The following is an 18,475-nucleotide window of genomic DNA, read 5'->3' on the forward strand; positions in this document are numbered from 1 at the left end:
TGACCTCCAAACTTTTTAATTTTGACAATCACCTCCATATATATAGTTCGTAATTTTTTTTAAGTAAAGGTTGGAGGTAAAGATTTCTAACTATTAAATATTCACAAATGATTGTTTTTTTTTCCGTATTTCAAACCTGCGACCTTAATTCCATATAGAGAACATTGTTTTTGTTATTTGATAAAAAACTAATTAACTATATACATAATTAGTGACAGTGATCCCCAGGTTAAAATTTAATACTCAATTTTAAATATGAGGGTCTATCTTGATGTTCTATTGGAACTTAAATTATAACAAATTAATTATATGAGGGCCTATCTTGAAGAGAGTATAGGTGATGGATACATATGAAATTTTTGCTGGGTCCTGCATTTTGGGGTCTTATGGAAGAAGATTAGTTGGTGTTGCATCACAAGGATCAAAGACCTTTTCTTGTCTTCAAAGCTAAGGGATCAAGGGAGGGGGACGCATTAATTATGCATACAATTATAACGATCGAAAAGGTAAAATATAATAATGATGATCAATTGTGGTACCTTTTTCGGTTTTAAGGATACGATTTTGGTAACTTTACACGAAAATATAGTAGCACCCTCTATTATATATGGGCTTGTTAATTCCAATTTGAGCATTATGACTTGCAAGATGTAACAAATCGACTATTTTATTTATGATATATGGTATCTTAAACTTGTTCAATAGGGTTGTCATGATGTGATTCATAAGAGAATGTTTTTTTAGCAAAGGTTGGAAATCAGGTCATCCAACAGTTTATTTTTCACAAGATTTTCCATCCGAATTTCAAATTTATAATTTTTCATATATTTTTTTCTTTGTAATATTAGATCAAAAGTTGATTCTCAAAATATTCATATTATTAGAGTAGAACAAGGGTGTTCTTAAGCTCACCAAGTCTTTTTGTGAGTTTAACTCAAAAACCTACCGGGATTGTTAATTGCAAACAACATATCAAAATCATTAAAATCAATCTACTTCACGAGTGATGTGTTTACATGTGAGATTTATAAAATTTCAAACTAATTTAGTATAAACTGAAGTGGTAAAAAAAAAAACTTTATAAGCAAATTTAATGCGTTCATTTTTCATCATTTTTTGACCGCTTGATTGTATACTAAATTACTTTGAAAAACTATAAATTTGACATGTAAATACATAATTCGGTTAAGAAGATCAGTTTTAACGGTTTGAATTCGTTGTTTCAAACTAATTAAATAGAATTTTGAGTTAAACTCACAAAGAAGCTTAGGTCATGTTTGGTTGTGGCATAAACAATGGAATAAAAGATTTAGGTCTCGGTTAAGCCACCAAACATGATGTAATTGAGTCGGACTAAGATGGAATAAGCCGAACTTTAGATAAGCCTAAAGTACAAAAAGTTAAGCCACCTATCAGGGTGGTTTAACGTTTAGTCCCTTATATGGCCTAATTAACTTATTTTCAGTTTTCTTTTTTTCGCACGATCTTGCATTTATGTATGCTTGGAGTCTCTTGATTGATCTAAGTTGTGGTATTTTTTTTTCTCTTCTCACTTGTTTCCATTTGGCTTTGATTGATGAAAATAATTATTAATGGACCAGCTTGGTTACTCGAGAAGATTAGCTTTTCTAAAACACAAGCACTTAGTTTTCACAATTAGCAATAGACAAATTAAGAAAAAAAAATGTATTTGAATCTAGCATCGAAAAATTAAAAATGGACCACCATGTACTCTTGTTCATAGACAAATTAAAAAAAACATGATCAATAGACCAGCTTGATTACATTTAGCATAGACCAATTGAAATAAAAAAGATTAGACCTAGCATAAACTCTTGTAAGATATTGTCATTATGCAATTATGTTATTTAACACTCCTATTATTTTTTTTTTCTGTTATGTTTGAAATTATACGATTCTGTAATTTTTTTTGTAGGAATTATATGACTATTGCATTTTTGTGTTATTTCTCATTGGTAATTTCCATTATTTCTCATTCCTTGCAAAAATCATGTCACTTATAATTTTGTAACATTATATTTCAATTATAATTAAGCTGGTATTATAAATATACTTGTTTGAACTGGTACCAGCTTTTTGTATTATGTTTTGCAATAATAAAAATTAGAATTATTTCGGTTTTCTTTGTTATGTTTTTGCAGTACATGCAATCTAGTTAAGTAAGATAAGTAAACAAAAAATAAAACAAAAAAAAAGAAGTTAATGGACAAATTAAGCCAAAAAAATTGCAAAACCTACACAATTTAAATTTCCATTAAGTTTATTGCATTAGTAGGTGTGCCAATACAAAAAAAAAAAAATTAATCATATTTTAAGCCACCAAAATGTAATCAAAAAAGAAATAATTTAAAATATGACATAACTTTAGATCTCAATCAAATATAAATAACTTAAGCCTTGTAAATTTTAAACCTCAATCAAACACCACCGTAGAGCTTAAGAACATGCACCCTTGTCATATTATTGATTTGTCTTAAAAAAGCTGAGTCATCATAATGTTATCTTTGGACTCGGAGCCCGTGTCACATCTAAAAAAATAGTATATGACCGGAATTCGAGGCCTAACAGATAATATAATTGCGGGCTCAAATTGGATCTAATTAGCAAACATTATGGGCCTTGTACAACTTTTTTGTAATTGTCTAGTGCTAGTGCGCCACTAATAAACTGGTATGCTGTTGATGTTAATTTTATTATTTCATCATACATAATATTAATGATATCCAACAACTGCATTATCTGCAGTGCTATATAGAGTAAAGTTGGCGTGTGAGCGCAGCATAACTTAAAAATTTATCATATTGGTTTTAAACAACGAATCAAAACCGTTGATACCGATTTACTTCACAAGTGATGCGTGTATATGTAAAATTTTAAAATTTTAAAATTTATTTAGTACAAAGCCAATTGAAAATTTTGAATGAAGACAACTAATTCTGAAGCTCTCACAAGTGTGTGTATATATATATAGGTGAAGACACATGTAAGCATATGGCCGAGCGAAAAATACATCAAATCTTTGTGCTTGTAAATGTACTCTCTCAAGTAAAATAAATTGAAACTGATATACTCCTCTCTTGATTCCACAATCCAAGTTAAAATTTCCAACACTTTCTGGTGCTCCCACAGACTGGTAAATTAAACACTAGGGTATGATACCATGTGCTTTTTTGAAAGAATATACTATAAATATATATATGCCAAGTGTCTCCAGTATGCTTGTCCCCAAAAATACACAATTCTCTTATGCTTGTTTTACAATTAATCATGTTATATCTCCCTCACACTAGCAACTTGTTACGTGCTAAATTCAACTCTTTTAAAACATCATTCATTGCAATGCGCTCTTTTGACAACTCCTTGGAGCACAATAGGCCGCATCGAATCACTGAAACCAAGCATTCTTGAGAGTTCTCTGGTACAAATGCATTCTCATTCCCATGATCTGATGAGAACAATTTGGTATCAATAATGTCCATGACTTGGGTTGGAAATGCTGTCTCGACATGCCTGTGAAGGCTCAATCTGTCTCCAAATCTTTCATCGGTGGGACTAATTCCAGTGAACATTTCCAGCAGAAGAATCCCGTAGCTGTAGGCGTCTCCTTGCGTGGAAGCCTGACCGCCCATTCCATATTCTAAGCAGCAGTGAAAAATATAAAGAGGACAAGTTGTTAATACTCAATATTAGATGAAAGATACAATACTGAAGGAAATAATTTCTCATGAGCAGGGTTATTAAGCTTAGTACCTGGAGGAATGTAGCCAATAGAACCCTTGATTCCACCAGTACTTGTTATTGATTGATTTGGCACAGTATCAGATCTAACTAGAAACCGGGCTAATCCGAAATCGCCCACATGTGCAGTCATGTCGAACATTGCTGGGTTTAAGATCACAATGTATAATTGGCATTGGCTTGTGATCATGGAGATAGTCCAAAGCCTTGGCAAAATCAATTGCTACGTTCACCCTTTGTGATAGGGTGAGGCCTTTGGATGGCCGATCCCTATATGCACTCGGATGTAACCATTTTTCCAAGCTACCATTAGGCATGAACTCAAAAATTATCGCCTTGAAATCATTACCTCGATGATCTATGCTAGAGCACACACTGAGGATCCTAATAAGATTTTGGTGTATCACATTTCTTAAGGCTTCACATTCCGATAAAAAGCTTCTAAAAGCGCCATGTTGCTCGAGGTTTAGTACCTTAATAGCAATGGTGTTGGCACTTCCTAAACTCATAGAAGCTTTATACACCACTCCAAAGGAACCACTTCCAATTAGATTATCCACAGAGAAACTGTTAGTAGCTCAAAGAAGGTCATTACAGGACACTCTTTTATATTCTGTCATGGCCATAATACCTTGTGGATCTTTTTGTGACCTCCTTCTCCAATATAAACCAGCTACTAAACATATGATGATGCTTATACACAATAATCCACCACCTATGCAAACAAGTATTATCTTGATACTTCGGGAATGATGCTTTTGTTTGGGTGAATCAGAAATACATTTTGGCAGATGGTTATCAGGTAATCCGCCACAAAGTTTCGGGTTTCCTCTTACATCAACTGCAGTCACATTCTTAAAAACACCTTCTTCCGGTAATTCTCCTTGAAAATCATTGAAAGAAATGTTCAGACGTTCGAGTTTCATTGCACTAATAAAATAAGGTATTTTACCAGAGAAAGAATTGTTGGAGAGATCAAGCTCTTGCAACCCTTCTAAATTGCTCAAAGAGGGAGGAATGGGCCCGTTGAGTGAGTTCCCTTCTAATTGAAGGATTTGTAGCACCTGACAACCATCAATAGTGCTAGGAATTTGACCAGATTAATTGTTATACGACAAGTCAATTTGGACTATATTATTCAACTTGCCGATTTCTGATGGTATCGATCCATTTAAAAATTTTTGTGACATTAAGCTTAGGCCAATAGAAAGAGAACGAATATTCATGATTTCTCTTGGAATTTCACCGATAAATTTGTTGTTTGAAATATCCAAGCGCACCAGATATCGCATGTTACCTAAAGACAGTGGTATACGCCCTTCAAATGCATTATTCATAAGAGCGAGCTTATTCATCTTAGTAAGGTTACCAAAAGTAGATGGAATTTCACCGGATAACATGTTGTTGTACAATAATAACCCTTGCAGGTTCCAAAGATTCCCAATTTCCATTGGGATTTTGCCACTAAGGAGTGTTTGATCCAATTCAAGTTCAATTAGATTAGTCAGCATTTCAAATTCTGCAGGAATAAATTGGGTTCCCAGATAATGACAGAACAACGAGACTGGTAATGTTTGCTAAAGAACGAGGTATCACACCTTGAAGTTGGTTGTATGCAGCTATTAGACGTTGAAAATTTGCACAATTGATCAAAGCATGAATGAAACTCCAATCACTAGATGTCTTCGCTTCTAGTTGATTGCTACTAACTTGAAGACTATAAAGTTGTTGCAAGCTTCCTAAACTGGAAGGTATTGCACCAGTGAAATTGTTATAACTAACATCAATCGCTCCTAGAGTTGTGCAATTGGAGAGAGAAGATGGAATTTGACCTTTAATTCTTTAAATTGGTTTTGATAAATGAGTAGAACTTGTAAGGTCTGAAATGAATCACAGATGTAAGTAGGAAGAAATCCTTGGAGATAATTGTTTCCGAGATCTAAAAACACCAAGTTGGATAGATTGTAAAGAGAACGAGGTACTATGCCGGAAATTTGATTATCATTGATTTGAAATACATGAAGGAACTTAAGTTGGCCAAGCGTATCCGGAGTGGAATCCGTAAAGCTATTTGAGTAAAGATCCAAAAACTGTATGTTAGTAAGATTTCCCAAGGTAGGCGGTATGGTTCCGGTGAGATTATTGACAGACACAGATAAAATTTGGAGTTGCGGGAGGTTACCGAATCCAGGAGGTATACCTCCTTCGAGAAAATTATTTTTCAGAGAAAGGACTAAAAGATTTTTGCATTGCGTGAGACTCGAAGGTAAGGTTCCTCTGAGATTATTATTTCTCAGATGAAGGTATTCTAAATTGGAACAATTATTACTGAGGGTGGAGGGAATGCTTCCATGAAGAGAATTAACGCTGAGATTGAGGTGCCGCAATCTGCTCAATCGTCCGAGTTCCTCTGGGATGTTCCCAGAAGGTGGTTGTCAGAAAGGTGCAAACTCTGAAGAAAGGTGAGGTTTCCCAAATAGGAAGATATTTGACCGTCCAGTTGGAAGGAATTGAGAGCGAGCCCTGTAACTCTGTCAGGATGGCGACGGCCGCAGGTGACACCTTGCCACCAACAATGGTGGAATGAGGCATTCCAAGAGGACAATGCGCCGGAGGGGTTGCTCGATATGAGAGACTTGAAGGAGAGAAGCGCGAGCATGTCAGTTTCTGTTGCGTTGGTAGTGGTAGTGGCTGCTGCATTTGAAGGAATAAAGAAGCAGAGAGAGATGAGTGAGATTGAGATTGAGATTATTAGGAGGATGTTAGAGAGAGTAGTGGTATCAGTTTTGATGAAAAAGCAAGGTTCTAAATAGCGATTATAGCGGCATAGCGGGGAGACAAAAAAAAAAGCTATTGCGAATAGCGTAGCTATAGCGGAAGCTATCACACATAGCGATTTTTCTTTTTCAAACTTTATATTCTATATTTCTACTAATTATCAACATAATCAATATTAGAGAATTAATGTAACAACTAAATGAGAACTAATCTAAGTCTATACTTTTTATCAATTACGCAAATAAGAATGAAAAAAAATCTAAAAAGTAACATTATTTAATAGTTTATACTTCATGGTATTACATATTATAATAGACAAAGAGCAATTAATTTTATAAGGTAAATGAAGTCAATATACATATTTAAACATTTTATAATTATAATAATAATCAAAATCAGCTTTCAATTAAAACAAACGATAATAATTTTACAAACGAATACTATAAAAAGAGTAATCAAAATGAATAATTAGTATTTGAATATTTCTCGATATAGAATGATAGATTAAATCACAAATAAAAATAGAAGCATATAGTTTGATTTAGTATACTTATCGTAGAAAACCATGTAGCATTAGAAATAAGAATAGAAGTACAGAAGTCCATATAAATTGCAAAAAAAAAAAAATGTAGCATAGCGGTAGCTATAGCGGGTCTCATATAACGGTAATAGCGGTCAGCTATTATAGCTATAGCGGTCGTAGCTGAGTTAGCGCAATTTTATCTCATAGCTTAGCGTTTATGGTCCGGAAAAGCTATAGCGTAGCTATAGTGCCGCTATAGCTAGCTATTTAGAAGCGTGTGAAAAAGAGATGAGAAGAAGTCATTTCTTTGATTTTTTGTTGGATGAGTTCTGGTTCGTATACCATACATGCATATTTAACATGGATAGAAAAGCTAGCTAGCACTAACAAGTGGATATATGGCAGTACTACCATAGGTAGTATTGTAGGATGGAATTCGTATCTTCTGCATTAACTCAAAAAGGAATCTTTTGAGGTAATACATCTGGATCGTTCAATTAGCTTTAAGATTCGTGCAAATTAGAACACACTAATATTAAAGACTCTCTATGTTTTAAGCGAGGACCGGATGAGCTATGTTTACAATCAGACGGCCGATATGTATTAACTAAAAATATGCTCTTTTGAGCGGACTCTGTAGGATGGGATTGGACATGTGTGGGTTCATTCAAACACTTTAGAAAATGTGTGGATTAATTATAGAATGCACGCTTCAATTGGTTGCGGTTTTTTTTTTTTACATAATTATATATGAAAAAAAATTCGAAAGCTACTTCCGTTTTATTTTTATTTTTAAACTGTCTAGACTGTCAAAAATTTTAATTTATAGTAATCCTATTCCTTCAGGACTGTCAAAATTTTGAGCAGTCCTAAGTTGTTGTTGTTCTTTTTTTTAAGAAAAAAAGGGTATTTAAATATGTTTTCCCTCTTCTCTCACTCACAATTCACTCAAATATAACCGAAGAGAAAAAAAAAAGGAAGAGGTGATTTTTGGTAATTTTGTTTTTATTTAATTATTTAAATTGGTAATTTTTTTTTTTATAATTAGTAAATTGCTTATAAATATTTATCATTTGACAAATATATATAGTTTGTTGACCAAAAATACTCATTGCACTGGGAGTGGGGGAATTTAATTAAGAAATGTGCGAAAATATAAATGAACCAATTTCATTGGATTTCGTTGTTTTATTCTTCAAATTTTTTCACATGTCAACAGAAAAAAGTATGCAGCTCTTGTTCGTTGTCAATTTGAAAAGATTCAACTCTCCTGTCTATTTTAGTTTCCAAAGATCCTTACTTTTTTGGGGCCCCTTTTATTTCTTCTTTTTCTTTGGTCAACATATGATTATTACAAATACGCCCTTTCTTTTCAATAATTCAACAACAGTCCTTGTTTAAATTCAGACTTAGTGCCAAACCATAAACCCTTTTAATTAATTCCTGCCAACAGAAAAAGATAAATTATTTCATTTGAAAATAAACCAATTTCTTTGTTCAACTTTAAGCAGCATCTAAATCTAGGAGAAATTGAGAATTGTATTTAATTTGGTAACAAGGTAAATGTATTTGATTACCAAGTTATAGGCTGTCAATAGCAAATTGGGTTTGATGCATGAACACGGTTAATTATCATTTGATGTAGTCCAGAATACCAATTAAAGCATCCCATTTCCATTGTCACTGTTTATTTAATCAAAACTCTACCTGCTTCAAGAGATGTACATGTACTATATATATATATATATATATATATATATATATATATATATATATATATATATATATATCTCCATTCCATTATTAAGCACGTTGGGTGTCCGATCCGCCAACGGCTAGGATTGAAAGATGAAATTTTGAATTTAATCTCAACCCTCCGATCACATTATTTGTCTTCTTTTGATTAAATACATATGAATAATATGTAGAAGTCTAAATTTAGTTAAAAACATACTAGCCATACGTAATGGCACACGATACGTTACAATTAAAGTTGAACAGACACCAAAAATATAGCAATATATTTATTTTTTTCCTTATTTCTTACTTTCCTTACTTCTCTTTTGTTTCTATATAGATCATCTATTATAAAATTTATATATTAAGATCATCGAACGACAGAATGAAAATTTATATATTAAAATTTTTCTGCCATATAGATCACCCCCATTTTATTTTCATATTTTTCAATTTTGTTTCTACACAGACGGTCCAGAGAAAATCAAGAATCAAGAGTTTATTTTTCAAATTAACTTGATAATTCTTAATTCTGTGTGTCCCTCTTATTATCTCTTATTATTTGATTGAAAAACTATATTTTGCTTAACATTATTGAACAATGTGTATATTAATATTTTTTTTTGTGTTCGAGGAAATGTCTAAACCAAAATAATACATAATTTATTGTTGATTCGTAGATTGACACTTAGATTATTAACTTATTTATCACTTAGATTATCACTTAACATTCTGAAAAATTAATTTATAATTATCTATACTTACAATTTTATTATAATATAATAAAGATTATAAAAATTTTAGTAACACATTTTATTGAAAATTATATTGCTTTTAAAAAAATAGAGAAATAAAATCGTAAATAATTTTTATTTCCTAAATTATTGAAGTGGCCATCTTTATTTCTATTTTTATTTGATTCTCTGAATCATTAATTTTGTTGCATCTAATTTTATTTAGGAAGAAATGCCAATGTTGAAATTTCATGTCCTTGTATTAATTATTTCCTCTGATTTCTTCACACGGCATACATAAGTTCATATAAAATATTATAAACGGATTATTTATACTTTAATTTGATAATTGCTACAAATAAATAATATTTCAATGTGATAAATGATAAATGCCAGATTTATTTCTATTCATATCCATTTCAAATTTAATATAAAATAAGGAAATCTTTTGATGAGGCGCATCTCTCTTTATATCCACTCATCTTTTTATTTAGTCATTTAATTCTTATGCAACTATTTGAATAACATCAGGTTTTAAAAAAAAATGTATGCTTGTTTGCACTATCACTAATTGATATACATTTTTCAAGGAAACAAACTTTTATTATTATTTTCGTCAGGATCTATAGCAAATAACATTCATAGAAGGTTATTGAACTAAATGGTCATATATTGTTGTTTCTTTTAATATTATTTAATATTTATCTCTTTGTTTAATTTTAATGTTTAATCTTATAATATATTTCCGTTGCAACGCACGGGTCTGATACTAGTATATATATATATATATATATATATATATATATCGAGTTGGGCTACGGTATTTCGCAAAGAGAAGTAAGCGCTTTACTTCTCACGTCTATATCTTCAATTTTAAAGTTTAAAACGTCAATCCAAACCATTCAAGTTGATCTCCATATTAAAATGTGCTTGGAGACCAAATTTTACAATTTTTATAAATTTTTTACTATTTTTTTTGAAATTTTATAAAATCACTGATTTAAAAAAAAATATGGTCTATGATTTTCTGAAAAACAGTGATTTAAAAAATAGTAAAAATTTCTACTAATGATAGTAAAAAAAAAAAAACAGTGATTTTAAGAAAATCCAAAAAAATAGTTAAAAAAAACAGTGAATTTTCTTGTGAGCCGAACAGATAAATATAATTGTGGGCTCAAATTGGATCTAATTAACTAACATTATGGGCTAAATTGTACAACTTTTTTTGTAATTGTCTAGTGCTAGTTCCCTAATAAAATGGTATGATGTTGATGTTAATTTGATTATTTCTTCATACAGAATATTAATGATATCTAACGATTGCATTATCTGCAGTGCTATATATTCTCTTTTCACAATTACACATTTGGGCTTTGATACAGCTTAATTAGCCCAATATCTGTTTATATCAGCATCTTTATGCATAAATAAGTTACAAGTAGAGTGAGGCTATAGTATTTTGTAACGCGTATATTGGTCCGTGTTATGAATATATTTTAATTTTTAAAGTTCAAACAATCGATTTAAACCGTTCAACATGATCTTCATATAAAAATATACTTACAAACTAAAATTTATATATTTTTTTCAACTTTTTTAGATAGGTAGAGAATGTATTCTGGAGATCAATTACTTGAATCTAATTCCAACACAGTTCGTTTTATTACATTTTGGTCAATTCGAGTTTAAATCCAAAATTATTTTAGTTGGCTCACTCGAGTTCGACTTTGAAATGCAATTACCTTAATAACTTAATATATAGTCTAATATAATATAATCTGCTTATTTGTTTAGACATTAAAAAAAAATATTAAACTAACAAATATTAGTATATAAATATACAAATTAAAAAATGAATATTAATTATTTTACTCATAAATTACTAATATGAAATAAATATAAACGGAGAGAAAGTTAGAAGTTAGAACTATTGCTCACTGGCGAAAAGGTGCATGCCTTCAACTTCAAGATAAAATTGGATAAGAACAAATTAATTCGTATAGAAAACAACCAATAATTTTAAGCAATTATTATTTCAGTTGAACTCTTAAATTTTCGAATATTACGAATAGAAATTTGAAGTAAATATAATGAAATAAAATTTTGGAGAATTTAAATATAAACAATACATAATCTTGCCCATGAATGTTTGTAACGTAACTCAGGTAGGCATGGTTTCTCTTATGAATCTAGATTCAATAGAGGAAGGCCAAATTTAGGATTCAGGGGAAGAAGAACTTGGATACGGAGAGATGGACCTTTTAGCCGAGTTTTTTAAAAATACTCAAATTTATTAATATTTTATTATAAATAATCAGATATTTATAAAAAACTTGGACCTTTTAGAGTTTCTGATAGACAGAGTTGAATCAAGTCCATGGACACCTCTTCTGCAGACACCCAATCAACTGATGTCTCTCATATGGATTACTCTTCAGCTTCTACTAATGCTTAGTGTTTTCTTTTTAATGCATGTCTGTTATTTCTACCTATTTCTTGTTTTGTAATATGATCTAAGCCGATTCCGTGACAGTATGTGACTATATATTTTGTACAATGAGGATTACCTCATTGATTATTGTATGAACTGAAGTATTATGTTTCTATAAGAAACAGGTGGGGGATACCCACTTTTGTCAAAAAAAAAATAATATCAACAATACATGCTCTATAAGTACGAGAGCAATAATAAGTTTGTAATTGAACAAAATTGTAGAGACGTACGGTTGTGCAAATTGGCGACAAAAAAAATTATTAGTCTCATGATCAGTTTATTGTCTTAATTTGTTTGTTTGTAGTAAATTGTCAAATACATATAATTATCTGAATCTGAATCCGTATCTGATACCAAATCCAAAACCATATCCATCAAAAAATATCCGAATCCGAATCCAGATCCAAATATCCAAATTTATTATTACCTTAATTTTGATCTATATAAAATCGAATAATATCCAATCCGTTTCACCCCTAGCGCCAGCCCTAGGACTTACAAGTCAGAAAAAAGCAAAGCAGCATGTTAGGCAGCATGATCAAAAATTCCAAATTTGGTTTGGGGATTCTGTCACCGTCAAGGGCCTCAATCCATGACCCAGTTCATTTTTTTGGCATTATTTTCATTTTCACAAAACCCCTTTTTCTTGTTGATTAACGCCGGTCAAAATGAAATAATACTTTTTGAAATAACTTTTTCAACGCTGTAACATGACATGTATTTGCTTCTCAATTTTATCCAAATCCAAATTAAAAAAAATATATAAGAAGCTAGGTTGGTAGAATGGCAGGTCTGATAATTCAAATGACTTGACTTTGTTTAGAACTTTTCAATTGGCTTCAGTTGACAAGTTAATTTTAGCGTCTAGTCTTCGCTCAATTATTCTAAATTTTGAAAAATGAAGATCGGGATCGGAATCAGTCTTTTGGCCGTAAAATTAGAATCAGGTGAATTGGTTAGAATTGATCGAATCAAATTGAAAACTCATATTTTTTTTATCAGAAACTTGTTTTGTGTTAAAGAAAATTTATCAACAATATTTTGTTTAAATAAATAATTACAATTAATTATTCCACTAATACAATATAATACAAGCATTATTCATCTTCAATAGTTGTTTAAACACTTATATTTACATATAGTTATGTATTCTAGTAACAAAAGGTAGCATGGTATGGTGGTAGTTGGCTTAGTTTATATTCAAGACCTCCTTGGTTCGAGTCATACAAGAAGCAAAATATTTTGGATAATAGTATTTGTGCGTTTTGGATGAAATTTGACTGATATTAGAACGTTTTGGCCGAAATTGGACGAAAAAATCACCTACCGTGTAACTCGACCTGAAATCAGATCAATATAGCCCAATTCCGATTCGAATTGGCCAATTCCGATCCGGAACGACTAATTTTTCCTTCTATGCAAAGATCAATCTCACTCACCCCTTTCATTCCATCCCTTCAACCTCTTCTTCTAGGTCTCAATTTGACAGTGATATTCTTCTCTCATTTGTATCTTTTTAGAATGGAGAGGATAATGGAAGAGAGGGGAGTGAGTCGAGCCGAGTCAATCGGAACTAAGATTGTGGTATCGTTGGAGCTCGGATAGTAGAGTGTTTAGATTCGGCCGTCGGAATGCGATGGTGAGTAGATCCGTTTATCAGAGCAAGACCGTGATCCAACCGTCGGAGTACGACAGTGTATTCGGTCGTCAGAGAGTCGCTGTGAGTAGATCCGGCTGTCAGAGCACGGTGGTGAATAGATCCGGCCGTTGGAGCTCGGCAGCTATTGGACAAAAGCGGATCCGGGTTTAGGGTTTAGGGTTTAGGGTTTAAATTAATTAGTGAGAATAAAAAAAATTTAAATATAAAAATTAGAGTTAATTGATAAATATGTTTTTTATTGATAAATTAATTGATATTTAAAGCCATTAATATTGAAAAAAAACATACGAAGAATAAACTTTTTAAAATATTAGAACATATCTCAATAAAGTCGATATAACAACTCTATAGCACTAATTCTTCAAACACAGAACATTCCATCAAAATATTCTTGAAAAATTCATAATAAATATTAATACCAATAAGTACAAAATTGGTCCCGCAGATATAATATGTGGACCAGTTTAATAAGGAAATTCTCAGAAAAACTGATTAAATATTTTTTTTTCGAAGATAAAAATAAATATATTAAAAATTATCAGAAATTTAATACACGCACAATTAAAAAAAAACTATATATTAAATTTCTTTTAATCTAAATAATATTTTTAAATATAAAATAAATAGAACTATTCAAAGAATTTATTATAGAATGAGTAAATAGAGTTATAGTACACTTTATAAAACAATTATAAAAAAACGGTACGGTTGTACTTTCAAAAGAGAAAATTATGTGTCAAATTAACAACCATATATTCTTTAGTTCTGACACATAATTGCTCTATCAAAAGAGCAAATAATATATCCTCCTGCTTTCAATCCCAAAAGCCACAAACATGGCCTCTCATTCATCTCCACAAAGCTCCTTGCGCCTGTTTCTCCTCTTCTTTGCAACAATCTTTCAGCTTGCTACTTCGATCTTTGTCAAGTGCTCTGACTCAAACTTCACGAGGAACAGTACCTACCAATCTAATCGCAACCAACTTCTCTCTAACCTTTCTTCGGCTGGATGGCACACCGGCTTCTCCTTTCAAACCCTCGGAAAAGACCCTGACCAAGTTTTCGGCCGTGCACTGTGCCTCGGCTCATATAATTCTTCTGTCTGCCAAACATGCCTCCTAAATGCGGTAGAAGCAATAAAAACCAATTGCTTACTTAGCTTAAGAGCTGGTTTATGGTATGATGGCTGCTTCCTCCGCTACTCCGATACCAACTCCATCACCTCTGACGAAGACTCATGGTCCCCGATACTCTACAACACAGCTAAAATCTCAAATCCCGACACATTTGAAGAAGTGTACAGCAATCTGATGGGTAGCCTTGCCGATAGAGCAGCTAATTCCACAAATTTGTTCAAGGTTGATACAGCAAAATTTACTGAAAGTATCACATTGTATGGACTGGTACAATGTATTCGAGACATTTCGCCAGACGATTGCTATACATGCCTACAGCAATATATCGGCCAGTTCCAAGCCAATGAAGGGGATAAGCAGGGTGGGGTCATGTTAGGCTTTCAATGTTACATGCGTTATGAGATCTATCAATTTTTTAATCTTTCTCTCATCGATGCAACGCCAAAAGGTATGCACAATTATTTTTTTTACTAAAGATTGGAAGTCAAGCTATCTAACTATTTAATATTCTTGTTATTACAACAAATGATTTTCTCATCTGAGTTTAAAACCCATAACCTCCCATATAGAGACCATGTGTTTTTGTCACCAAACTAAAGACTGATTCTTAGATATGCACAATTATAATTAATGAATTAGTGTAAATTTCTTCTCTTGTGCGCCAATAACCGGCATAGGAATGTAACCAAAAGTATGGAACAGTTTGAATAGTCACTATACTCTCGCACATTCGCTCGTTAGTCGACAGCATTTTCTATACCGTGTTTAGTTATACCACCTGTCGTATGTTTGTGGACTGTACCTTTCTTCTTCAAGCTCAGTGTTATGTGTAAGTCTAAATCTATTATTGTTTGGTATACAACAAACTAATTGATAATTATATAAAGAAAATAAAATTGACTTATCAACGAAGAAAACAAATTGTTTAGTCACAACGATCTATTTGGTTGATGTAGCCATGAGGGACATCTGGTTGAATTTATTCCAAACAAGAGCAAATTAACTAACAACAAATAATAAGCTGGATCAAATTTAAAGTTTTCTAATAAAACTCATTTAAATTTTAAATTTTGTAATTTATTCTAAATCCAAACTTAGGATACTGAATATGTCCGTTCAAAATGAACCGTAAATGTATACATTCACAATTTTATTTGAACACATGATTCAAGTTGAATTATGAACCCTTACATTACTAATTCAGTATGTTATCCCCCATGCAGGCAAGAAGAAAACATCAACTGGTACAATTCTGGCAATCACTATACCACTGGTCCTTGCTTTTGTTCTCATTGCTGCTCTTTGTGTTTGCTTCTTAAAGAGGAGAAAATCAGGGCTCATGACAAAACCATTGCTGAGTAAGAAAGATCAAATATAATTTTGATAGATATTTTTTCTCAAGTAAGCTCGACACATGCTAATTGATTTTGGTGTCAATGTACAGATGGGAGTAATTCTGAGGAGATCAAAACTGCCCAGTCACTGTTTATTGATCTCTCTGTATTAAGAGTTGCTACAATTAACTTTGCAGAGGAAAACAAACTTGGTGAAGGTGGATTTGGAGCTGTATATAAGGTATGAATATATATACTCAAATTAACTTTACTTATTATCTGGATTTATTGTATCTAATTACATTTTTTATTCTTCCATTAGGGTGTACTGCCTGATGGCCAAGAAATAGCAGTAAAGAGGCTCTCTCAAAGCTCCAGCCAGGGACTAGGCGAATTGAAAAATGAGCTACTTTTGGTTGCAAAGCTTCAACACAAAAATCTTGTCAGACTTCTTGGCGTTTGCTTGGAGGGCCAAGAGAAATTGCTTGTTTATGAATATGTACCTAACAAGAGCCTTGATCAAATCCTTTTTGGTAAATTTTTCTCTCTATCAAATTTTTTTTCTTCTAATTTGTTGACTCCTAATTCTAGAGTAACAGCCATAACATTAATAATCTCATGTGATTTTTTGGTGAATTTTTTTCTTTTTTTTTTTAAATTTGATAGTAGCTACCAGTGAATTTCAATATTTTTCTTAGGTTTGATCCAAACCAAATTAGTATGGTACTAGCCTTCACAAAAATAGTTAAACATACCCCTTTAGATACTATGCTTTTATGTTAAGTTTGCTTGCCAGGTTGGCATTATTGGCTTTAATTATTTGGAAATGCCGACGGAGTTTTGGGCATATATATATACTTAATACTATATAAAATGTAGATAGCTATATATATATGTATAGTAGTTCAAATATTGGAAAAAGTACATTTGTAGTCGTAAATAAGCTCCTCATTATCTACTTGTGTAGATCCTGAGAAGCGGCACCTACTAGACTGGGGAAAAAGGTACAGGATCATTTGCGCAATTGCAAGAGGGTTGTTATATCTACATGAAGATTCTCAACTAAGAATTATTCATCGAGATCTGAAAGCAAGCAATATCTTGCTCAATGCAGAGATGAACCCAAAGATATCCGACTTTGGTCTGGCTAGACTCTTTGGAGGAGACCAAACTCAACAGATCACAAGTCGAGTTGTAGGAACATTGTAAGTAATGTACAGTTATATAGTGCAGTAATTGCTGAATTAAATTACCATAATAAAACTGACGATGATATACATACTTTTTGTAGTGGATATATGGCCCCGGAGTATGTAATGCGGGGACAGTTCTCGATCAAGTCAGATGTTTTCAGTTATGGTGTTTTAGTTTTAGAGATTATAACTGGAAAGAAGAACAGTGGTACTTTTGAGAATGAAGAGACCGAAGATCTCTTGAGCTTTGTAAGTAGTAGATCTCTTAAGCTCTCTATAACCAGCAAAGGAAATGCATGTATACTAACAAAACTGAAATTAATTACCATAACATATATATATATATAGGTATGGAAGCACTGGACCAATGGTACCATTACAGAAGTAGCAGATCCGTCTTTAGGTCAGCACTATCCGAGAAGTGAATTGTTGAGATGTACACAAATAGCGTTGTTGTGTGTCCAGGAAAACCCAGCAGACAGACCAACTATGTCAAACGTGGCCGTGATGCTTAGTAGCGAAACAATGTCTCTCCAGACTCCATTTAAGCCTGCATTTTGCATTGCCAATAGCAGTATACGTGGAGGAGGCAACACCGACTTCTCAAGCAAGCCTATCCCCATTACACAAAATGAGGTTTCAATTACTGATATTGAAGCCAGGTAGATTGAAAATTAAGGATAGAAATTGTTGAGTTTTTGAGTTTGAGACAGAAAGTTCGAATGAGAGAAAATTATTCCTATTATTTGTATCTGTTACAGTGTACCTATTTATATCTAAAGGGAGAATATAGCTGTTGGAAAATAACAGCTGTACATGACTCTAACGGTTGCCTATACTCTAAAAAAGATAAATGCTACAGTAGCTCTATTTAATTTTAACGGGTCTAAAGCTTAACGGGTCTGACTTATCCTTCATTCTCAACAGAAATGCTCTTCTCTGGTGATTGAGTATGTTAATATATCCTTGAGGTTTGTAAAATAAGGTCAGTAATAGGGCACATTTTCCTTTTCTTTAGTTTTTTTTTTCTCTTGGATAAAGTACTTGAATAAATTTGATTCAGAGATTTTAGCAGCTTACAAAAGTTATACATGTTCAATAATGTAAATTTTGCTCCTGTTGGTCCC

At 32.1% G+C, this 18,475-nt stretch overlaps 4 protein-coding genes across 4 annotated transcripts in view; 3 read left to right on the forward strand and 1 right to left on the reverse strand.

The window, feature by feature from the left end:
- Window positions 1-3,214: 3,214 nt before the first annotated feature.
- Window positions 3,215-5,922, reverse strand: LOC144554553 (receptor kinase-like protein Xa21). Its single transcript, XM_078302869.1, has 2 exons — window positions 3,772-5,922; window positions 3,215-3,658 (listed from the first exon to the last, which is right to left on the reverse strand). The coding sequence occupies exons 1-2, from the start codon at window positions 3,947-3,949 to the stop codon at window positions 3,303-3,305; spliced, it is 534 nt and encodes a 177-aa protein (XP_078158995.1). The 5' UTR covers window positions 3,950-5,922; the 3' UTR covers window positions 3,215-3,302.
- Window positions 5,923-14,454: 8,532 nt separating this feature from the next.
- On the forward strand, window positions 14,455-15,927 carry LOC144554444 (cysteine-rich repeat secretory protein 38-like). Its single transcript, XM_078302762.1, has 2 exons — window positions 14,455-15,269; window positions 15,920-15,927. The coding sequence occupies exons 1-2, from the start codon at window positions 14,522-14,524 to the stop codon at window positions 15,925-15,927; spliced, it is 756 nt and encodes a 251-aa protein (XP_078158888.1). The 5' UTR covers window positions 14,455-14,521.
- Window positions 15,928-16,057: 130 nt separating this feature from the next.
- Window positions 16,058-18,030, forward strand: LOC144553994 (cysteine-rich receptor-like protein kinase 6). Its single transcript, XM_078302169.1, has 6 exons — window positions 16,058-16,179; window positions 16,266-16,396; window positions 16,478-16,688; window positions 17,123-17,360; window positions 17,447-17,597; window positions 17,697-18,030. The coding sequence occupies exons 1-6, from the start codon at window positions 16,161-16,163 to the stop codon at window positions 18,012-18,014; spliced, it is 1,068 nt and encodes a 355-aa protein (XP_078158295.1). The 5' UTR covers window positions 16,058-16,160; the 3' UTR covers window positions 18,015-18,030.
- LOC144553992 (cysteine-rich receptor-like protein kinase 6) overlaps window positions 16,065-18,475 on the forward strand; it is a 38,825-nt gene continuing 36,414 nt past the window's right edge. The window contains exon 1 of the mRNA XM_078302168.1: window positions 16,065-16,179. Coding sequence (XP_078158294.1) covers window positions 16,161-16,179 — 19 coding nt within the window. The 5' untranslated portion in view covers window positions 16,065-16,160. The remainder of the gene's footprint in view (window positions 16,180-18,475) is intronic.

The sequence above is a fragment of the Carex rostrata genome, chromosome 5 (assembly GCF_964058835.1).
Source record: "Carex rostrata chromosome 5, lpCarRost1.2, whole genome shotgun sequence".
Lineage (NCBI taxonomy): Eukaryota > Viridiplantae > Streptophyta > Magnoliopsida > Poales > Cyperaceae > Carex > Carex rostrata.

Excerpts from the sequence above, each read along its gene's own strand:
- LOC144553994 (XM_078302169.1), top strand. Across the intron at positions 16,689-17,122 it reads CCTTGATCAAATCCTTTTTG|ATCCTGAGAAGCGGCACCTA; the intron begins GTAAATTTTTCT and ends CTACTTGTGTAG. Across the intron at positions 17,361-17,446 it reads AGTCGAGTTGTAGGAACATT|TGGATATATGGCCCCGGAGT; the intron begins GTAAGTAATGTA and ends TACTTTTTGTAG.
- LOC144554444 (XM_078302762.1), top strand. The coding sequence starts at position 14,522 with ATGGCCTCTCATTCATCTCCACAAAGCTCCTTGCGCCTGTTTCTCCTC.
- LOC144554553 (XM_078302869.1), bottom strand. The coding sequence starts at position 3,949 with ATGATCACAAGCCAATGCCAATTATACATTGTGATCTTAAACCCAGCA. Across the intron at positions 3,659-3,771 it reads TATTGGCTACATTCCTCCAG|AATATGGAATGGGCGGTCAG; the intron begins GTACTAAGCTTA and ends ACTGCTGCTTAG.